We start from the raw sequence: 24,427 nt of genomic DNA, 5'->3' as shown, positions 1-24,427 counted from the left end.
TCTGTGTATCGACAGAATATTTTTCTGTCACTTTTTGTTTAGTTTTTTAGACGTGAAAACAGAGAGGCACCACAGTGATATAAAATGAAGTTAGAAGTCAGCGTACACATAGATCCCTTCCCCTTGTCTCTTCAGGTCCACTCCTCTTACATTCTCCCTCACAGTGAGTAACTTTCAACCAAGTGGTGATGGGAAAAGCAGTTCTTCAGATGTTACTGATTCACTAGAATCAGTTCATTAAAAAGATTTGTTCAAAAGATTCGTTCACCGAATCGTTCAGTGCTTGGCGGGAGGAGCCATGACTGTGTACTGCGTAGTCCGACTCACTGAACTGATAGACGTCTGAGCTGCTGCTGTGTCTGCCCTGCACTAGTGAGTCTCATTACTGGCCAGCCTAACGTTTTAAGTTTGTATATCTGGAAACTAAGTCGGTTAAAACAATGGGGAGGTGGGGCGTCGGTAGCAAAGTGGATAGTGCCAGCGCCCCATGTACAGAGGCATAGCGGGTTTGAGTCCGGCCTGCTACCCTTTGCTGCATGTCAGTCCCCATTCTCTCTCTGTCTCCCCATTTCACACATTGTCCTGTCAATTAAAGGCAAAAAGCCCAGAAAAAAAAAAAAAAAAAAAAAAACAATGGGCAGGTGTGTGATTGTGTTCATGTGGCTTGACTCCTGGCTACATTAGCCGTTAGCTTGGAGAAAATGGTCCCTATGAAAGTGTATTGCTGAGAAGAAATGATTTGAATCACTCAGGGATTGGGGTTACGTCGTTCACCGAGTGATTCGGTTAGGCAGTCCCTCCCTGCATCCTGGCTGCCTCGCGACTCGCGAGTGATTCATCGTTCTCACGGACCGAATCGGCAGTTCCACTCCCGGCCTGCACGCTCGCTGCTGAGCTCAACTGAACTGAGAAATGAACGAATCACTCCCAGAAGTGATTCAGTTCAGTACGTTCACGCAACAGATTCGTTCTTTTGAATGATTCGTTCACGAACGACACAACACTACAACCAAGGAACCATCAGAGAAATAAATGAATGCAAAAGAAGGAAAAAAATAAACCAAACGAACAAAAAACTCCTACGAAATAATAATAATAATAATAATAATAATAATAATGATGATAATAATAATAATAATAATAATAATGATATACCCACATTGTGCTCCTTCTTTTGGCTGTTTTTGGCTGTTTTGGCTGTTGCCAAAAACTATTACTGCCACAATTTTTACTGAAAGTACGCCCAGGACAGTATCCAATAATGGCTGTAGTTCACTTAGGAAAAGATGTATTATCACCAAACTTCATATGCAGCCTCAAAACATCCAAATACAACTTTTCACATTGGGAAAAAAAAAAAAAAAATTCCCAGGTTGACTGTGGAGTTATTCAGGAAAACACCATTTTTTTAATTTTTTAATGTCACATGTACTATGCTCACACAAAGTTAATACATGATGGTGATTTGAATCTGCACCAGAAAGAAAGGGTAGGTCCTCCTAAATTATATGATGTATAACACTTGATACAGACTGAAAGAATGAGCTCAGAATTGGCAAAAATATAAAATGATGTCCAGGCGTTTCTTTGTCTCTGGAGGCTTTTTTTTTTTTAAAGCGGACTGAAGTGCTGACGGAACGGAAAACAGATTTAAATGGCTGCGAGAGGATTAGTGGGATATAGGGAAGAAGAAAATATACATATATATTTGTTTTGGGGTATTTGATGGCTTTATTTGAGATTTAAGAGATCAGAGATGACAGGAAATGAAAGGAAACAAAAATGGGGAAAAACATCCATGCCTCAAAATACACATATCTGCCACAGGAAAATACTGGATACTCTTCAGACCTCTTAAAGTATTCAAATGAAACCGTTTGAGGAGGAAAATCACTCTCTGCCTGAGCTGCTCACAACCCCGTGGATATGTGTAACTCGTGATTGGGGGGGTCACAAGTTTGTTTTACGAGATAACAAACCGAAAAGGTGGGGAGCCACTGGTTTTGAATATGTACAAAGCACATAACGCCCTGTAAGGAGGAAGCATATCAGTCCGAACGCACAAAGAAAGAGACGCTCCTCTGGGTTTAAATCTTTCAGTTGTGAGCTCAGTGAAGATTTAATACTCTACCTACGCACAGGTAACACACTCCTCTTTACTTTTAAGGTCAGCTATGAAGTAGCAAGTTCAGAAAGTGCCCTTTAAGTTTCAGAGTTCATAGAAGATATTAAGGAGCCCAGTCACTGCTCTCGACAGGCATAATTAAACATCGCTTCTGCATTCGCCGGCCTCCAGGGGTTCATGTGTTTGTGTTGATTAAAACCCAGCCCTCGTCGTCAAAGTAAGAGCGTTTAGTCATCGGGTTTTGTTGTGCAACTACTAGTCAGAGTAGTGGATGAGAAGTAAAACAAGAGGGGGCCCTTTACAGTACTCAGCAATTTGCAACGCACTGATTCTGCATGAGGAAACAGGCCTTGATTGAAACTTGATGAAAGACTCCTGAAAAAAACAAAGTTTGATATTCAAGTCCAATTTGCCTCTGATTTCTAATCTCTAATTACAATGGCCACACGTTACGCAGGTGTGACCCGAGAGAGGGTTATTGACTGCGTCTGCTCCTCGCCTTGATAAGAGATATGGCGAGAATATGAATCGCTCTCTCCGTTCGGCGCGCGATAATGAGGCTGTGTTGTGATGGTGATTTGTGTGAACCAGTGAAGTGATTGCAGTCAGTACTTTTCCAGAGATGTGATGAGTGACAAACGAAAGCGGGAGCCGATATTAGAAAGCATTCAAACCAAAACAAGAGGCCAAATCCATAGAAGAAGATTGAAAACATGCCGGGGTTTGTTGTACCATTGATTGGCCGTGACTCTGAAGCTATGACTCAGAGAGGCAGGGTGATATGAAGCATTGCATTTGACATTCTGTGTTTCCTTTGACAATTGTTTTAGATTTTGATTTATGTATTTAGTAACTGAAACGTAAATCAAATCCCTTTTTTCACCTGATATATTTTAATCTTGATTGTTAATGATTTTTGGATTTAAACACCTTGTAATTTTCCATGTATGTGCCACTTGCACAGTACAGTCATAGAAATTACAGTCATATGATTTATTATAAACCAATTACATGCAATAGATAGTCTAGTGTCCATTTGTACATTTTGAAGCTAGTGTGTTATGTTTTTGTAATGTGCTGTAAATGTTCTTCTATTGGGTCAACAGCTGCAGTGGCACTAGCAAGTGCATTTTTTTCTATAGTTACTTAAATTGAAATGTAATTAAGTTGATTGGTTATCATTTTTTTTTGGACAAAATTCTGAAGGTAGTCATAAAATAAATAATTCTACATTATAAACCTGCTACAGTACAGCTCACATTTCTCACATTAGAAAAATGGCAGATGAATATAGCAGTGTGTCTGTTGTGATTTTCATGGCTCCGCATGGGTTACAGCTGTAGTCGTAGGCATTATGTTTTTGGGTTGTTCGAATGCAACCATTCGTCCGCATGTGTCATTCTCATGAACTTGATATCTCAAAATGCCTGATAGGAAATTCCCTCAAATTTGGCATAAACGTCACCCCGACCAGGCTCCCAGAAGTGAGCCAGGCTTTGAAGTCAATATTCGTAGTGACCAAACAGTGTTACTGCCACTTCCAGGGTCCATCACACCTTGGGCCCAAAAATAATTTTCCCATAGACTTACATTGGAAAGAGATGTATGTAAATTTCAGTCAGGAAGACTTCAGTCAAAGAAAACTTAATTTTCATGTACAGCATTATATTTGGTGGTATGGCTCTGTTCTGGGGCCTCTCTGCCTTTCCTAGGCCTACGCAGAAAGCCTCTCCCACATGCCTGTGTGGAAAGCCAAAGGCGGAGAAAGTACACCTCCCTGCCCTTCCATGCGCCTACGTGGAAAGCCTAAGGCAGGGAGAGCAGCAGCAAAGACCCCCCAGGGACAGAAGAGAGCAGCATCAATGACAAACGACAATGATAAGTCAGATACACCATAAAAAGGAACAGTAGGCAGGCCAGAGCAGTTTAAATAGGGCGCCCTGAATGGGGTCACCAATTATTGGTTGCATAGAAAGGAATCATGTGATCTATCAGCTGACTCCCTTCCGTCAGTCAGCTGCTCCATCAGTTGATTGGGCTGTTTGAGATCGGCTGATGTAACTGGGATGTGAGCTGAGCTTGACCAAAATCTGATAGGATGAAGTTATGACTTTTTATATCCCAAAGGTCAACTTCTCTGTGACATCATAATGTTCTGCAAGAACAATATCTGTCCATTATTCAACGTCATATCTCAGGACAGAAGGGGAGACATTTGTTCAGATACTGGGTTGAAGACGCGTGTGAAGCATCCATGATTTAGAACTTTTAGCTTCTTTGCAGTAACATCTACATTTAAAGCCTTGTCTACTGTCATGCCTACATACAGTATGAGTGTGGACAGACGTGGATGTAAACTGCGACTTAACTGGTTGGCGGAGGCGTACAACCTTGAGGCGGTAATTCTAGTTTTTGTCTTTGCCTAAGTATTTTCCAATTATTTTTCCATTGATACAAAAAGGCGGCAGACAGCTGCCTCACATGGTGACCAACCTTGGAATGCAGACGTTTTGAGATACTGTTGCTGTTAGATATACAGTGTTCATTATTTGTTATTTTATAAATAATAAAAGTATTGTACACTTTTCTGAGCAATATTCATAATGTCCCTGATAAACAGATCAACATTAGTTATGTTTATATGTTGTATTTCTCCAGTATGATTCTCTCTGAATGATCAGAAAATTAAATCGCATTAACCTGAGGGTACTTTTCCAGTGTTAAATGCTTTTTTTCTTCAAATCAATACTGGAAATGTGTCCACCTAAACAAACATTTTTGCTGCTGCACTTCATGTGATAATTTATTAAACAACTCGCTACAAGAAAGAGAAATGTCACTAAATCACATGCTGAAATTATCTGAAATGACTTACTCTTGTACTGAAGTGTTGTTGTTTTCCAGCTCTACATTAGCCACTAAATTATGTATGCTTATCTTTCCCTGTATTTCCTATACCAGAAAGCACTGTGCATAAAAATGTATGCACTTAGAGCAATTACAAAAACATCTTTCTGCAACTTATGTAAATGTTATGCATATATGCACCTTTATACAAAGTGGAAACTGTAATTGCAGTAAACAGCTCTATGACCCAGGGTCAGTGTACTTCAACCTTTACGACCGTCACTTTTCATACACATTGGCATTTACAGCTTTCATCATTAAAGGGCAACTTCATTTTTTTTTCAACGTGGACCCTACTTTTCCATGTATCTGTGTCTGAGTGACTAATAGGAACAATCATTTCTCAAATTGGTCCAGTACTGAGGGAAAGTGCTGCAGACAGCATCCTCAATACAGGCAGCAGTGTAACACTTGGGGCAATTATGCACCATCTATTTACGTCTACTAAAAGTGGTTGTTTTTGTCACTGACAGGCTCAGATTGTTCTTATAAGTGTGACGGTAATTTGGAAAGGATTCCTACAGAGATAGACCTTTTTGTTTAACTAGAAACAGCCCTGAAATCACTGTCGCCAAGCGCACCAGACTCCATTTAAAAAAACAGCAATTTTATTATCACAAAGCACACTTTATTTAAAGTCAATAGAAACAAAATGAAACTCACAAACACTGTCTTAATTTGTCTCTCCACCTTTCCAACGATCACCAACTCTAGTTTCGTTGACATAAACCCTTAATTCACTCAGTCAAATGTGAAAATATGCTGACTACATACACGCTTAAATTACTGTATTTTTAAATGGAATCTGGCAGTAGTGATTTCTGACTTTTTCTGGTTCAACAAAAAGGATTTTACTAAAGGTCTATCTCTGTAGGGATCCTTTCCATTACGTTGTCAAACACTAGTCCCTTTTCCACTGCAAGATTTTCCATGAATGTTGGGCCGTTTTGCCGGCAAGCTGTGAGCGTTTAGACACACAGAGCCGGATTGGCAAATTGATCCGAGGTGCCCAATTTTCCGCCTCGTAGGGTAGTCATATTGGCGGAACCCTTTTAGTTTAAACAGACTGAGGCGGTCTTCCACAACGAGAGGGGCTGTTGAAGACTTGTGGGAGGAGCTGTTGATGACGCCGCACGTGCGACCCACTAGCGGTGGATAAAGAGGAAACAGCTGATAGCAGGAATTAGCGAGCAGCTAGTAGCAAGAGGGAAACACAAACCTGACAGACACTGTAAAGATGAGCAACTGGGGAGACAAGGAATTGCGCGCCCTCCTTGCCCTCGCAAACGAAGAGGCCTTTAACCGTCAGATGACGAGAACGGTGAAGGACAGGCCAACTTACGAGAGAATCACTGAAGGGCTGACCAGCCGCGGCTTCCCTCTCACTGTTTACGTCACACGCTGAGCTACACGTTTTGTTACTTGCTCACGCCCCCCATTGCCCCGAAAAAGGTACATTCTGTATAAACAAAAGTAGGTAGGCCGCATTTTGCTGCACTCCCTGATTTTGTGTTTATACTGCCAATGCTGAAAAAAGACTGATTGGGCTTTCCTGCAAATTTGCACAATTCCTATTTAAAAAGGGCTAGTTACGATAACAATCTGATCCTGTCAATGACAAATTCAAGGATTTTCAGTGAACGTAAATTGACGGTGTATGATTGCCCCAATTGATGACAATGCAGTCTGTTTCACGGCTGCTGGCTGCAGCCCTCTCACCTAATACTGGATCAGTTTTCAAACTTGTTGTTCCCAGTAGTCAGTTAGACACCAAAACATTTGAAAATAGGGTCCAGGTTGAAAACACTGACTTTGCCCTTTAAAAATTATCCTTTCTGCATGTGGAGAGTAGGGCAGCATGAACATCAGCTCCTCTAATGTGTTGAAAAGGCTAAACTAGAACATCAGATTTGGTTGACTGAACAATTTCTAATGTGCTTTGGAGGGGAATTTACTTGCTCTATCTTTACCCTCATCTAACCTCTCGGTGAGCATCTGCTGCGAGCATCTGATGCAGTAAATTTGAATTTAGTGGTTAAAACTGTTCTCACCTCTGCGATCCCTCTGCTTTCTCCAACAGCAAGAGAAGCTGGGTGATATCTGCTTCTCTCTGCGATACGTCCCCACTGCTGGCAAGTTGACCGTGGTCATCCTAGAGGCCAAAAACCTGAAGAAAATGGATGTGGGAGGCTTGTCAGGTGAGAACAATTACATGTTGTGTGTATGTGTGTGTTCCAACTGACTTTCTCTCTGACAGGCACTTTGTCTGTAATTATACATGCACTGCAGCACACACTTTTCCTCTCCTAGAACCCTGCTTGTTTTCTAACAACCATCCAAACACACATCACTGGTCACGATTACAGTTTTTCCCCAGAATAATCTTAAAAGTTGACTTCAGATCCTTAAGAAGCTGCTCTGTTCAGACCTGATGTTGTGCAAAGGAAACGCATTCAGCCAGTTATGCTTGGAGCATGCACTAATGAGGACAATATCATGAGAAGTATGAAACATGTTCCTGCTGTGGTGCAGCCCCCACATGTAGCATTAAGATCAATAGATGACATTTATCACAATACAGTGGAGTCTGAATAGCGGGTCTGATGTCATGGTAACAGAATGTGCCACTTGTGAGGGCAGAGGAGGGGTGGAAATCCTTGTACATGCAAACACCCACTGGAGCAACACACAGAGTCTGTTTCCATCAATAGCAGAGGGACCATTATTTCATTAAAAGGACAGTTCAGATATTTTAAAGTGGGGCAATATGAGGTATCAATAGTCCGTGTATTACCTACAGAAGTTTTGCGGGCAGATGGTGACGTGAGTTGGATTGCAGAAGATCATCTAAGAGCACAGGAGGGTGTGTAGATACCAAACCGATTGTGGTCACTTGAGATCGAGACCAAATAGGACAGAGTTGCAGTAATTGATACGAGATGTAACCAAAGTGTGAATGAGAACGGTGATAGCGCTGCTGTTCGGTTTAAGCGATAACAATTAATATAACTTAGATGAAAGTATACAGACCGACTAACATTCTTGATGTGTGCCTCAGAGGACAATTCCTGTCCAGGATGACACCTACACTCTTAGGCCCAATCCCATTTCTCATTTTCGCCCCTACCCCTACCCCTACCCCTCTTTTTCGAGTGCCCCTTGCCCCTTGCAACAATGTTACAAGGGGTAGGGGTTGAAATATTCCCCTATGAAATGGGACAACCCTTCATACCCGGAAACGTCATTATTAGTCGCCAGTGACGTCATAAAAAGACGTGACAAGTATGTTGCCGGGGAAACCTCACAACTAGTGATTTTTTTTTTTGTTATGTTTGTTAGAACAAATGTATATGATACATTGAAACGACATTTCCAATGGTCATCATAGTCTTTAAATCTTTAGTTACGAAGAAAATACTTACATTTATGGTTTTCTTTCAATGCCTCTGAAGCCTTCCCTGCCATCTTGCCGGTGATTCACAAGGCATTCTGGGAGATTTCTCGTAGCACTCGCTTTGAAGTGTGCCTCTGAAAAAACTCCGTTTGGAGGGCCATATAGCCCTAGCACTCCGCCCTTCCCCTCTGCCTCAATGAGAATCGGGACATCCCTACCCCTATGCGTGAACGCGCAAAATGGAGGGGTAGGGGCAAGTGGTAGGGTTAAGAGGTGTATTGGGATTGGGCCTTTCTCTTAGGGGAAGGTAGGACTTTGGAGTCCTGTCTGTAATACACTGACTGCAGATAAATACCTCATACAACCCCACTTCAATGAATCCAAACTATCCCTTTAGGACAAAAAAGCTTGATAGATGTGCATCACAGTCCCAGGATGATCCTGAATTGACAGTTGGAGTCTTTGTTTTCTTCACTAATGTCTTAATGTCGTACTGTGAGGCACAAATGAATAAATCTCACTTTGTGAGACTGTGTATTTCCTGTGGGGGCAACTCAGCAATGTGGGTGAATGTGCATAGCACAGCCAACTATGTTCATCCTGCAGCTTTAAATCCAAACATACCTGATTCACTCCACAGCATAAGACAAGCACACAAAGGCATTAATGTTTACTACGGTTTGGATTGGACTGGATCTTGGAAAACAACTACTGAAAGTTACATTTTGTCCCCAATTGTTTCACCCAGAGTTTTGTTCCTGTCTGGGTTTAAAAGCCCTGACAGCTTTTTGCTTTCTAATTCTGTTTATTTCACATTAAATTGGGTTGGATTTTTTGAAATAAGTATTATCTTTAGTTCCATCCTTAAAGCTGAGTTGCAGAGTGTTGGAGATATCAGTCATAGAGATGTCTGCCTTCTCTCCAATATAATGGAACTAGATGGCACTCAGCTTGTGGTGCTCAAAGTGCCAAAAAAATACATCTGAAAAACTCAACAGCAATGTCTCTTTCCAGAAATCATGACTTGGTAGGAACTATTTTCTTCCTACTGAACTACACCTGCCAACCATAGCACTGCGCAGAAGGAAGTGTGCATCTACTCATGGTTGAGAGCCTTATGCCTGTGACAGCATGAGATGTAAACATTAATGACGTCCTCCTCAGATGAGCTGTCACATTAGCTAGCTCAGTGGTGCTAGGTGAGCTAGCAGTAGATCCATACTTTCTATTGCAAAAGAGACCTTGCTGTTGAGTTTTTCAGATGCATTTTTTTTGTTTGCTGCTTTGACCAACACAAGTGTGTCATCTAGTTCCATTATATTCAAGAGAAGGCACTCTGGGTTTGTTTCCTACTCCTGCTCCCACCCGCTCCCTCTGGATTTCTAAACATTACCACCCAGCCCCAAAGTGAGTGTGTTTCCTCTTCTGCCTGGTGGGCGGGGTACTCAGTGAGGGTCTCTGAGGGCTGATTACATATGTACAGCAGTCAGTTATAGACTGCAAATGTTTATCACATTGTGTGTCATGTTTTAAGGTAAATACATTTATAAGTTTACCTTCCATGGTTGTGATTGGCCAGTGAGCCTGCATGCTCTCCTGTGCACCCTGAATGACAGAGACTGAGACAGAATCAGAAATGTAGGAGCAAAGTCCCTAAAGGTGACTGCTGCTGCTACGACCCACATTTGCGAACCAACCAATCATGAAGTGATGTGAAATGATGCAGCTTAATATTACTGCTAAAAACATATTGACGTCAAACTCACTTTGCAAAATTTGCATTTCATGTTGCCCTGTTTCCCCTGGCTTCACAGTCCTCTTTTCTCCTCTATTGAGGTTTTTGGATATGTTACAGAACCATCGCTAAAGTCAAATCCTTCTTATTGTTTTGCTGCTTTATAACAGTGAGGTTCAAGTGTAATATTCATCATTTACACAGTTATGTCTGTTTTTATTTGTGATTCTCATCTCTCTGTGGTCAGCATTTATTGTTTTCAAATGTGCTTTATGAATACGTTTATTTGATTTAACTTGACGAAATGTGATAAAACACATTACGCCATATTCCCTCCCTAATTTTTGATTATATCAGACACACTCAACATGCACACATGGAGCCCACGCACACACTCAGAAACACAAGTAGCCCTTCCCCTCCCCGCTGCCTCGCCTTTGACTTTCTTCATCGGTTTCATTTTAAATTCCCTGGTGTGCACTTCCCTCCTGCCTCGACTCTTTTCTGCTGCAATTACCATACACCTGGGTCCACTTGCTTTCTGCCTGACAGCCCAGTCTCTCCATATAAGCCTAAACATCCTGCAGTACAGTAACACAGCGCACATTAAAAGCTCACAGCTCACTTTCATCTACCAGACCAGCGCAAGCAGCCATTTGGCAGAAGAAAAAAAACACCCTCCTCTGCTGCCATTTTATGCTACTGGCATTAGCGCTCACCTGTGCCCATTTGCATCGCGGGATTGTCAGCCACATCAACCAGCCAGTATGAGAAAAAGGTGTTAATCTGTTCACTTTGAAGGCCAGGTTTCTCTCTTTCAGAGAGGAGGAATAGCAGGGGAGCCAGACAGTTTGACACCACACACTGTATGTCACATTTAATTGGAGCATGTTTTATCTGTGTGCGCTGGTCTGTGGGTTCCAGGGTGAATTATTAGCATGCAGTAATGGCACAGTACACGTTTCTAATTACACACAACCAGAATATACTCCGAATTGCCCTTTGTGTTTTGATTTTTTGTTAGTTGCAGCTTCTTTTTCGGCTCACAGAATGGACTTAAAAGTGTAGCAGATGGATGAAATAATGGGCAGGTCTGTAATAACAATAATTAGCCTCCAACCACGGGGCGTCTCAGCCAGAGCTTAAGGAGGAGGACAAGTAATTGATGGCCTGGGATCAGCCTTCTCCTCTATTGTCATCCTGTTTACCATGCCTAATTATGGCTCACAGAGGAAGATGTGGGTATTATCATTAACCAATGTATAATCAGAAATAATTCTTTTGATTGGCTCCTCATGAAACATCCCTCCAAATCTACATCCACGCTGTGTCTCTCGCAAAAAAACAGACTTTTTTAATTGTTAGTTTAAAAAAGTACAGTCGCTTCTTTTCCCCTCAGGATTGTTGCTACTTAAGTGCGGTGATGCGCCGTGCACCATGCTCTTTAGCTGTCGTCTCAAAATAATCCCAGCCTCACTGCAGACAAGTTGATTTCCTCTCCCCGCTGTAGCCGACACCACAGCGATGTCTAGTTACAATACATATCCATTATGTTGAGTTGTAGGCAATCAGATTTTAAAGGGTCTGGAATCTCCAGTGGGCGGTGCGTTTTACAGTCTGCGAAACAGACTAAAGACTATAAAGTGACTTATTAAAGCTAGTAATTGCAGCAGCAGTTAAAGTCATCAGCAAGTCTCTCACCCTCCCACAGATGTGTTGTGTTATTCTGCGCTGAAGAGCAGTGACAGTTTCACTTATTGTCTGTTTAAAATGGTACGTTTCACAGTATTTGAAGCTACTGTAGTGTATCCCTGGCATGGGGCGCCATCAAAGGTGAGTCAGAGTCAAAATTGTGTCGGACACAAAGGCTAAGTGTCTGGAAGCGACTCAGAATGAGGATGTGTGGGTTTATAAAGGTGGTGGCAGGAAAAGTGTTTTGTCCCACCTTCTTTGTACCTCTGAAGTCTTCCCAGAGGGCTGTGAGGCAGCACATAACCAGGTAATGGCCCACAGTGGGGGAGTTATGAGAGCACACAGGTGCCGGTGTTGGTGGTAATGAAGCCGCGATGCCCTGACCTGGAGCTCCAGTTCAGCACAGAGCCTCTCGGCTAGAAGGTTTATTTGTTTTGTTCCCCTGGATGGTCGGAGTGAGAGGTTTTCTCCCAGTCAGTAAAGCAACGGGCCAGAGGAATCATTAAGATGATGAACATGCCCCAAGAGAAGGAGGCAATCTAAAAGTGATTATGGAATCCAAAAGTTATTTTATCAGTGTCGATTTCTTTCAGTGGTGGAAGAAGCATTCTGATCTTTTACTTGAGTAGAGTAGCACAGTTTAAAGACACTCCTTATGCATTCAAGTTCTTGCTTTAGTAAAAGTATAGAACTTTTAGCATTAAAATATACTTAAAAGGAAAAGCACTTTGCAGAATGGCTCATTTCAGACTCAGTTAGCGCTGACCAAGTAACCTGATTGGACAAGAGACATGCCGTGAGTGCTGATACACAGTATAGGAGCGGTCCCAAGTGTAAAATATATATGTAGGTTGCTTTTGTCATCGGTGTCTGTCAATATAGGTAGGTCACTAGATGGGGAGCACAGATAGTTTTTTGACCGCAACGCTGGGCCACATTAAGTCAGGTGTACTGCTCAATGTAATAGTGAAAATTTGTACCTTTGAAATAGCCTGGAAATCCAGACTCAAATCTAGAAAGATTTTGTGTCTGGCCCTCACCGATACACCCTTCCTACCCAAGGGGCGGCACTAACTGAGGCATATTAAATGCCGTCGCACGCAATTGGATAGCACGATGGCCAATCAGAGCAAAAAACAAGGTGACGTATTCATTGCAGTAAGCCCCATTTGTTTGCCGAACAGTGGGGCTAACTGATATATTATGCTTTTGCTGTATCCCGTCGGCAAAACAGCAATGACGTCCTTCCTGGAAGCGAAGGCTTCTAGGGCAGTATTCTGTTCCTCTCTCAAGGAAAAAGATAAGTGTAGTTGATCTGATTGGTCCAATTGGCGATTCCTGTGCAGTGCAAATTCGATTTGCTAGGGGCGGGGCATCTGGATTTCCAGATTACCTTTGAAAGGTGATAAATAAATTATGCATCAAAGAAGAAGAAGTGGACTCTTCGTTTTCATCTGATGAGCAGCGGTCGGTTAGGTCAGGCAAGCGTGCCATTTAGTAAGTAGCCTGTCTATGCAGCCCCTCAGTGGCTTTAGGTCTAGGCTTAGCCTCTGTAATACACTGTATAACCACACTACGACTTTGATACAATACCTTTAAAAATATTGATATTCTATACCATTTTTGATGCCGTGGGGAGAACTTACATTGAGGGCATGAAACCTAACAGGGGTACAACATGACAATAACTTGTCACAGAACAGCAGAATGACTGTAGTAAACATTAACAAGAAGTAAGCAGCTGGTATCAGTGTATCGATACTGCAGAAAATGAGTACTGAAGCAGTTTCAAATATTTGGAATTGAGATGTATCAATAAATTGATATATTTGACATCACTAGTAGAAGTATAAAGTATTGTCAAATGGAAATACTCAAGTACTGTAAAAGGACTTCCAATTTGAACTTAAGCACAGTACTTTAGTAAATGTATGTAGTTTCTTTCCACCACTGATTTCTCTCGGAATTTCTCTATATACAAATTCAGATGCAGATAATAAGAAGCAGAGGAATTACAGGAGGATTTCTGTGCTTTCAGTTCAGGTTCTCTTTGTCCAAACGAGACTACAACACTATTTCACAGAGGTCTTTGTGGAGGCATGTATGTAGGTCCGCACCTCAGAGTTTCACTGTAAATGCGTGTGTTGGTGCGGTTTGTGTGCCACTCACTGCTGAGTCGAGTGTGTAAAACTAAACTGACAGTCACCCCTGGATTCACCCGCCCATGGCAAATCCAAAATGATGGGAGGAAAGCTAAGATGACAGCCAGGCTATATTTAACCCTGCTTGTATTGGTGTTCATTTGGCACAACTCTGCCAGCGCCCGCAGCGGCCACACTCGATGAACTGGGGAATATTTGAGAAACAAATTCCTTTTGTGTGGTGTTGTGTGTCTATGCACATAAAATAGTAGTGAAGCTTTAACTGTAAGGGGCACTCCCCCCACCAAAATAATCCAGATGAGTCACAGCTGGCAGTTATTCACAGCTTGAAACACAAACTGTAAGTAACCACTTTAAAATTAGACAGCTTTTGTAGCTCGGCTGAACTCTGCAGCACATTTGGCTCAGGGCTCATCACTTATCCAGAAACCTACTTCTAGCCTCCTGGGGGAAATGTATGGACAGCTGATAAAACGCATCGCCTCATAAAACCATGGCCGAGATCCAGGAGTCAGATGAGTAACCCTCAGGATAGCGGAGTCGAGCCTCTCTGCTGTACACATATGTGAGGAAGCGCTGTTGCATCAGGAGCGCTGTTATTCATCCATGAAATGGGACAGATTACATCCGTCTGGGATAAGACGCTAAAATGGGCCGGATATGAGGTACGGCGAGCCTCCCAGAACTCAATAATGCCAAACTCTCATCTGCTGGCCAGAAAGATAAGCGGCGTCTGGATAGCAGTGATGTGGCGCCACAGGTGTGTTTTCCTTTTTTCCCCAACCTAAGAAAGGGTTATCTTGCATAATCCCATTCAGCTGCTGTATTGTGTTTATTCAGGCACAGTTATGAGAGGATACCTGACATGTACTGAACATGTTGAAGCATCCACTGTTATATTGTATGTACAGCTGTAAGCAATGATACATATCATTATTACAGTTGACCATTAATCCCATAAAAAAAACTCACATTAGTAAAAGTGAAAATTACCATTTAAGAAACCTTCTCAAGTTTAAGTTAAAAAGCACCTGGTTATTAAATTACTTAAAGTACAAGTTACTTTCCATTTTAGTATTTTTAGGGTGTGTGGGCCGGTACGCAACAATTAAAAACAGCACTTGTTGACAAAACTTTATATCTCTGCACTGGTGATAGCTGTAGCCAGAAGCTTTTTTGGGTTGTTCATTCTGCCGTCCCGTTTTTGTGAATGTGATATCTCAAGAACGTCTTAAAGGATATTTTTCTTCAACTTTCAAATGAACTCAATGTTGAACAGATGAGATTTTGGTGGTCAAAGGTTAAGGTCACTGTGACCTTGTCTGTCTCGTTTTATTTGCATGTGATACCTCAAGAACACCTTGAGGGAGTTTATTAAAATTTGGCACAAAATCCTCTTGGACTCAACGATAACCTGATTAGATTATGGTGTTCGAAGATCAAGGTCAATGTGACCTTGCAGCCTACTTATTCTTGTAAACATGATATCTCAAAAACACCTTGAGGGTTTTTTTTGTTTTGTTTTGTTTTGTTTTTTCCCAAGTTTGGCACAAACATTCACTGGGACTCCACAATGAACTGATTAGATTTTGGTGGTCATACATCAAAGGTCAGGGTCACATTGACCTTGTCTGTCTCATTCTCGTGAGCATGATATCTCAAGAACACCATAAAAGAATTTCTTCAAATTCAACACAAATGTCCTCTTGGTCTTAAGAATGAACTGGTTAGAAGTTGCTGGTTGAAGGTCAAAGGTCAAGGTCAGCGTGACATGTTTTTGGCCGTAACTCAAAAACTCTTACACTAATTATGGCAAAACTTCCCACAAATATCCAAGAGGATGCTGTGATGAAGTGGTGACATTTTATATCTAAAAGGTCAAGGGTCAACTTCACTGTGACATCATAAAGTTCTGCAAAAACACTTTTCTGGCCATTATTCAACGGCATATCTCTGCAACAGAAGAGGTGATGTTTCAGATACTGAATGGTGACACTGACTTTGGGTGCTCACCTTGAAGCTGTGCTGGTTATACAGATCTTCTGTCTTTTTTTTTCTTCTTTCCAAAGCCCAAAAATGCAAAAGTTAAAGATTTATACTGTGTGTTTATCAATTCTAGTCTGAACTGCAATTGTTAGCATGCTCTGCTAACTAGCTTACTGACCAAACTAGTAACGTAGAGTCATTCCTAAGGCCTCTAGTTCCCATTTCATTAACTAACTAACTTTTGTGTGGTTGCAGGGTACGTTAACAGGCGCTATTCACAACTGGAGCATCCAGTGTGTAGTATTCCTCCGCCGTTAGCAGCTCTGTCCTGATTTTTAATGGATTTGTCGGAATTTACACTCCAGCATCTGGACTCGCAACTCTTTTCTCTTGTAAGAGCAAGCTGTTTGAAAATACAAATATGTTTGTAAGCTAAATAACAGTCCAAGTTGTTATATTTTTCCATATCAAAGGCTATTTATACTACTAGGATTTTATGGCGTTTTTCTGCAATACAAGACCAGTTCTGTTTCTTCATTTCCATGTGTCTTACATGTATCATCAACTAGTGAGAGCACTGACTTCTTGCCCAGGATGTGACTGATTTCAGTCCGACATCATGTGTTTAGCAATCAAGTGCATACATTCAGGATCCTACTTTACGTGATTCTTGTTTTATTGTGAGTGAGTCAGAGACGGAGTTTTCATCTCAGGAAGCTAACATTACCCTGCCATAGCTATGGCTGATGATATTGCCAGCGACAGTTGTCATTTCAGCCGGCAAAATCAATAGTCATCGGCTGGAAATGAGAAGCCTCTGCCTTAAATCAAGGACCCATTGTTTCAAAAATGCCACCGTTATCATTGTGAACTGCATATGTGACGTGCAAGAAGGAAAAGCTTGATGGGCAACAGTAACAGGGGGCGAGTTCAGCATACAAACAATTGTTCCTTGATTGTGTTCACAAACATAAAATGTGATTACCGTTCCCATTTTGAAATGTCTTTAAATTTGTTGGGTTTTTTTCCTAATTCAGGGAGCAGAAATCACGGATTCCTCGTCTAGACCCTCATTGCCCTTTACCATCCCATCTTTTGTGCTTGACTTTCTTCAGACTTGTGTGAACTTGATGAGACAGAGGTCTGCCTACGCCTAGATTAGCTTGAAATGAGCAGAAATAGAACAGAGGAGTTTCTATGAACATAAAAGCCTCCCGTGGGTGATCAAACAAAGAAAACCTGCAGAAGCTTCATTCATGCAGATAATCCAAGGGCAGTTAAACGTGACAGTAATGGCAACTGATTTGTGCGAGTTCAGTGCAGAAACTCGACAGAACAGCTCTAAGAATTGAAAGATTTTAACTTAAGTTGACAAAAGTTCCAAACTTTAAAGCTTTGAGGTGTAAGTTTTGAATCTGAGACACTGATCTGACGAATAAAACCAGTGTCTAAAGGGCTCACACTGCTGTTTGAAACCCACTAGTCGAGGCTGGAGAAGTTCCTCATTTAGATACTGTTGGATTTATTATGACAACACGCACACAACAGCCCTCATCCACTGTTTTTCTCATCCCAGCACTCCAGCTCTTCTCAGCAGGAGAGTAATAATGGCCACCCACTCTATTAGGAGCCTGTTACCTTTTCACTCATGTCTCTGTCATCTATTTATTCCCCCCGCTTTTCTCCCTCTTACTCTGTTTGTGTGGCTTTCCCTCTATATTCATGTCAGCCGCCCTGGTCGAGCCCACAAGTCTTCAATCAGGTCCTTATCCCCCTAAATTGGATAAAAGATTAAGGGAGCTAAGCTTGTTCAGTATTTGCCGTTGCTAGAAATCCCACAATGTTCCAGCTTAAAACAGAGATATTTTCCAGTGTCGCCCACACATCAAAAAACATGAAACACTATAAAGACTTTGTGCATATGGGATCCAGAGATAAAACCAGATTATCAGAGCAAGCAGTGTTTCAACAACTAATTATAAGCTCTGATCCAGAGTCTTAGTCCTTATTCATTTCAGTGCACAGCTCCAGGGTTCAGTAGTTAGGGGGGATGTTGTTAGCCTCAGGCGAGGGACTACCTCATTAGCATCTCCGAGATTATTGTGGTTATTTGTTTTTGTCTCTCTCAAGCAGTGTGTTGTCTTAAATGATAAATGACACAAAGTGGTTTCATTAGATTTTCCCCTATAGCTTGTATAGTCGTCATGATAGTGAGCCAAGATTGAAGATCATTAAGCGTCATTATGCAGTCTTCACATGTGGAACCAAAGTTTTGCACAATCTGGTCGACATTTTTTCACACTGCAAATCACGGCCTGTTTTATGTGTTCATTTATTTTCATTTGTGTTCATTTGTTTATAATGAGACATGTCTGTTTTTGCTGTTTTGCAGAGTTCCATCATATTTATGTCATAGCAAGTGTTGATAAGCTCAAAGTGTAGAAAACCACTTGTGAGGGGCAAAGAGGAAGCCTCCACAGCTGACTTTAAGAAGCTGATAATCATGTCAATCAAACACACGCAGAAAACAACAAGTCCTCGACCCATACGGCTACATAGGTCGTATTTTTCTATCTTCTGATTACGATGCACTGGAGCGTTTTCTATATAGTCACCCCTAACTGTGGACGACAGAATTGTTCCTTTACAACAATGAACGGTTGCTGTTTTAAACACATGGGTGAAGTTGTCAGAAGGTCACAGTTGCATCAAAATTACGTGATAAGGTTTAGGCAGCAAAGCTCCTTGGTTAGGCTTCGAAAAAAGGATCATGGTTTGGCTTAAGCCGGGCTCAGACTGCAGGTGTTTTGGGATGATTTATCCCCAATTCACCCCACCTGACAGCTGGAGGAGAAATCCAGTCTGGGTCAACACAGATGTTCGGCTCAGATTATACTGTGATGTGAGAGGTGTCTTAAACCCCCCAACCTGCTCACACCTTAAGGATGCCCTGATAATTTCAAACATGTTTGATATTTAGGAATCAAAATCTGGATGATTACGGTTATGATTACCTCAGTTCAGAACAACTGGCAGTGTTTTCAAGCGATGGTAAACATTCTAGCCCTTGATGTTACCGTTAGCTACAGTAGCACAGTACTGTTGACAGGTATTAAAACTGACACTTAAAATCTCACCTTCAGATCTTGTTGAAGAATAGACAACCAGTGTTAACCTGTCTCCAAACCGGTTCTTATCCAGACTCTTTAAGCCTTCTGCTTTTGTTTGTCTCATTGCAAAGCATTGTTCACTTTACAACAACTTGTTGCGCCACATCAGTTTCCATTTTGTTGACATCTGCTGTGAGGTGTTGTAGTCATGGTCCCTCTGCCATGATAATCTTGAAAATATCCTGTAGTGCGTGATGCTCCATTATGGGACACAAACAGCAGTCTCCTGGATGAAAGTCCTGTGTTTGTTTGTCCTGTCCACCCCCCCTCCTCCTGCCCTACATGGACTTGATGCTCTTTATACTATGTTGCCTTACTTCCTTCTTTTGCTTCTGTAATAATTACTTTGACCACTAGAGGTCGCCGCCTAACAAAAAACGTAAATATGGGTCTGACTTTGTGCTCGTAAAATATGACCTATAAGGTCGTATTTCACAAAAATCATTTTCCACTTTACTTACTATCATTCTGCTAAAAACAAGTAAAAACTACTGAGGCCATAATTTATTCTAGGAAATAAATATTTATTCTATGCTTTGACAGAGAAGGTGAAAGTTTTTATGTTCACTTCAATAAAACCAATGGTTTTTCTTAGGGCAGCATCTAGTGACCATTTAAAGATCTGTAATTTCTACATTCAGTATGTTGACATGCACCCAAGAAACCAGGTAACCCAGAGAAATCAGGTTGCTTGGAAAATTGGACGATACACTTACATGTACTGTAACCTTGTAACCTTGACCTGTGTTCAGGTCAGTGATCAGGTTTCTGTAAACAGCAATGCTTTAACTCTGTGAAGTCTTTATGCATAAGTGCACAAATAGAAACCTGATTACCCAGATACATGCATAAGAAATCAGCCATGATTATCTATTAATGCTCTTCATATACATGAAGAAATCAGACTGCTGCATACTGCAAAGTTGACTGTAACAATGTCCCATGTATTATGGGTAACAGGAAGTATAAGACCTTCAGCTCTAATCAACAATTAAAAGATGATGTCTATTCCTCCTCAGTAACATTTAAATGATGTGTAACAATGTGCATTTCTGACTTTCTAAATCAATAAAGAACAGATAACTGCATCAATAGATTGTATTTAGTGAGGAAAAAGTGTGATTGAATAGGAAGATTGCATATTCTTTAAACCACAGTAATTATTGAATTCTCATTTTTCTCTTGGATCATTTTTGTACGCCTCTGAAAATTACAGAGGAACTTATTCCATTCTTCATCTGCCCACATTTTGGACTGATTAGGATGTCTTTGTGCAACTTGAACAGCCTCACCTTGTCCCCTTAATGGCCCAATTAAAGCCAAAAGACTTGGTATTTCAATTTGAAACACGATTGCTGCCCACCCTCGTGTCAGTTTATTCTCGGAGCCCAAACAAAGACGCCAACTCTCCTCTTCTCCAGTTTCATTTTGATGACAATTTGGAGAATATAAACAAATCAGGAGGAGTAGCGTCACGCTGTAAATGAAAGCGATGGGCGGTTTGCTGTTTTCCAACACACACTCCACCTGATTGCCAGAGAGTGAATGAGGACGGAAGAAGCAGAACACTCGGGCGCCACTTGAGATGATGTTCGGACAGATGAAAATGAGTCTCTTGAATTGGGAAGGTTAGCTGAGTGATGTAAACACACAGGACTCTCATGGCCACTTATAACCACTGCCCATCACTTGCTCTGGAGGTATCATTCAAAGACTGTCAAAAACATCAGTACTGTAGGTTTGAAGGTTTGTTTAAAGCTGCTGTAATCAATGTTTTTATATTAACAATGGATAAAATGTTGCTCATAATGGTGCCGTCACAGAGAATTATCACTCAACTGCATTTTCCCTCAGCTCTGTGGAGGTCTTTGGCGGCCTTCAGCTCATTGTTTTGGTTTAACAATCGCCAACTTTCAATACTGCTCCATCTACGTCAGAACCCTCACTTATGGTCATGAGCTCTGGGTAGTGACCGCAAGAATGAGATTGTGGATACAAATGGCCGAAATGAGTTTCCTCTGTGGGGTGTCTGGGCTCAGCCTTAGAGATAGGGTGAGGAGCTCGGACATCCGGAGGGAGCTCGGAGTAGAGCCGCTGCTCCTTCGTGTAGAAAGGGGTCAGTTGAGGTGGTTCAGGCATCTGATCAGGATCCTCTTGGGCGTCTAATTTTAGAGCTGTTCTGGGCACGTCCTACTGGTAGGAGGCCCCGGAGTAGACCCAGGACACACTGGAAGGGTTAAATATCTCATCTGGCCTGGGAACACCTTGGGGTCATCAGTGTTGATTTCAAACACAGCAGGCAACAAAAACCTACATTACGCTACAGACAAAGTAAGCAAGAAGTGGTTAACATAGTGGAGCATTTAGCGACATAAGAGCCAGAAGTTGGTACACCAAAAAGTTAAAAAGAAAGTAAACATTGGACTAATGTGCATCAGGTGGCCAAAAACATAACTCCATTTGTAAATATGGATGTACCGTGATGCCACAGAATGAAGCCATGCAGGTGCAGCAGCACAAACTGTTTTTATCAAACAGTTATTTATTTATTTATGTTAAGAAATTTTTTTGGGCAGTTTTGCCTTTAATTGATAGGAAAGACAAGTGTGGGAATGACATGCAGCAAAGGCCACAGGCTGGAGTCGATCCCGGGCCGCTGCGGCAACAGCCTTGTACATGGGGCACCTGCTCTATCCACTAAGCCACCGACGTCCCTATTTATTTATTTTTGCTGTGGGACCTCAGAGTATATCAGTGATGCAAACATATTATAATTTCTTCAAAGCAAGACATAACGTTAAGTCCATTTTATACTCCTGGTATATTACAGCAAATAAAACACTAATAAGGAAATTGATTAGTTTATTGGTATTTATCATAGATAATTCATTTCACTTTAATTTTCCCAAAAACTAAAGTGATTTTCACAAATCTGTCATTATGAGACAGTGTCAGCGCGTAAATTCAGCTATGAATATAATGTTTAAATCTGCTACATCATGTCTAAAGTTTAAGAGCTGAAGTTTGTGGAGTTGTTGCATTAGAAATGAACAGAGTGATACAATAAATACGTTCACTGGTGAATTTACACAATTAGTAGTTTTAAGCCAGCGCTCCTCTCTCATCTTAATTGAACCAACAGTGTTGCTTTTTAGGGCGCCGAGTGGATCAGTAGTCCCCCGCCCTTTGTACAAAGAGATGTACAATTGTCCTTGCCGCAGCGGCCGTGGGATTGATTCCAGCCCTTTGCCATTTGCTGCATGTCATCCCTTCTCTCTACCCCTTTCATGCTTAACTCTGTCCTGACAAGGCAGAAGCTAAAAAAAAAACGGTAGTAATTTTTAGTATTCTTCAAAGGCAGAAGTATGCAGCACACAATAGATCAGTTTTAAAGGTGTCATTTGATTCAATTCATGGGAACATGAGTGTCTGTCTGAGCAAGAAAGCCTGGGATAACAGAACAGGTCGATAACCACCTTCATGGTACCTTTTAACTGTTCGTGGGGTTTTAGGGTTTGTCGCGTTAGCAAAGGCACAGAAAGGCTTAGCTCTGTTGAACTTGCATCATGGTACAGCTCTCATATCAAAGTGATAAGCCCTAGGGGCGGCTGTGGCTCAGAAGGTAGAGCGGGTCGTCCCGTAGTATCCTTGAGCAAGATACTGAACCCCAGATTGCTCCCAGTGGCTGCTCCATCAGTGTGTGAGTGTGTTAAAAACTGGGTAGCAGGTAGCCTCGGCCACCAGTGCATGAATGTGTGCGTGAATGGATGAATTTGACTAGCAGTGTAAAGTGGTCAGAAGACTAGAAAGGCACTAGTCCATTTACCATTTACCATAATATGTTAGTGTTGTGTTTACAGCTTGTTCTACTGCCCCCAAGTGGCCAAAAAATCAGTTAACGCAGGATTAACTCTTATAATCTGTTGAAGGAAAGACACGTGGAGGAGGAATGTAAAAAAAAGAGCATCTTGAGAGGCACAAATGTTAAATTATGTTCTTTACTTTTTCTCTGCAGATCCATACGTGAAGATCCACCTGATGCAAAACGGCAAGAGGCTGAAGAAGAAGAAGACGACAATCAAGAAGAACACCCTCAACCCTTACTATAACGAGTCCTTTAGCTTTGAAGTCCCATTTGAACAAATCCAGGTACGTACTCACCAAGTCACAGAGCTGTTTATAAAATATCGAAGGTGCTGTACACAAAGGACGGACTGTACTGTAAGACCCAGCAAACATTTGCTTGCATAGAAACAATTGATAAGTGGGAGCTCATTTGCCAAATAATCAGTTTAGAGGCTTTTCATCATAACAGTATAATCAAAGGCACTTCAGTTTAAATCAGCCTCAGTTTTGCAATTTGACAAGCCAATTCCTCTGTGGATGTTATTCTCTGCACTTCTTATTGCCCGTGGCGTGTATCTCACTGCTATTTCTTGCATTTCTTACAATGATTTGAGGGCAACAACTGCATTGAATCAAAGTCAAAGGAGAAGTAAAGCATGAATATTTCTCCAGAACGTCATGAAGCAAAGGATGAAGAATGCACAAACAGTGCCAGAAAGGAATAGTGATGAACAACATTATCTCTTCAGGCAAGACAGTAATTGAGTCAAATTGATTAAGCCTGTCACAGCTCACAAATCGCAGGTTTGGGTCCATGAGCCTCAGATTCAATTTAAACTGTGTTGATCCCAATCAACCCCGTCCACATCAAGCCCTTATTTAATGCTGCTGATACAAGTATGTATTTCTTATCTCATCATTAAGAGCCAGGTTAAATAATTATTAGTGCCACTGATTGAATCATAAACTGATCATTGATTAGCTGTATTGAACGCTCTCCTGAAGACGAGTTAAAAACATTCTTAATTTGAGTGAGACCAATCAGTCAAACGGCAGCTCCTTAAAGAGGCTGTAGTGAATGTTAAACTAATGGACTATTCAAACACTGACAGCTCCGCAGGCCTCATGCTGCTCCACATCTGATTTTAAATACTTAAAACTGAGGCGATTTTTAATTACAGCCCACAATATTACCTGCGCCTGATGTTCTAGGGAAACAAATACAGCTTAATTTCTTAAATCAGTTTGTCAGGCAGATGAATTATACAACTGCTTATAGAAAGCTGCAAATCGACTGCTTTTATCTGCAGAGGCGGAGTGTTGGATTTGAGTTAAACTTGACCTTGAGACTGTTTGTGTAATTAATGTAAAGATTTTAATTGTCTCAGGGATTGCGTGGGAATAACTATC

General features: G+C 41.4%; 1 protein-coding gene across 3 annotated transcripts in view; it reads left to right on the top strand.

The window, feature by feature from the left end:
- The window catches only part of syt1a (synaptotagmin Ia), a 312,837-nt gene that overhangs the window by 282,775 nt on the left and 5,635 nt on the right, over window positions 1–24,427 (top strand). For all 3 annotated transcript variants that reach the window (XM_033614474.2, XM_033614476.2, XM_033614475.2), the window contains 2 exons: window positions 7,113–7,230; window positions 23,187–23,320. In XM_033614474.2, the coding sequence (XP_033470365.1) occupies window positions 7,113–7,230; window positions 23,187–23,320 (252 nt within the window). The remainder of the gene's footprint in view (window positions 1–7,112; window positions 7,231–23,186; window positions 23,321–24,427) is intronic.

This window comes from Epinephelus lanceolatus, chromosome 23 (genome assembly GCF_041903045.1).
Source record: "Epinephelus lanceolatus isolate andai-2023 chromosome 23, ASM4190304v1, whole genome shotgun sequence".
NCBI classification, from domain to species: domain Eukaryota; kingdom Metazoa; phylum Chordata; class Actinopteri; order Perciformes; family Serranidae; genus Epinephelus; species Epinephelus lanceolatus.
The sequence above is the reverse complement of the archived record's forward strand: the minus strand, read 5'-3'. Positions and strand labels throughout refer to the sequence as shown.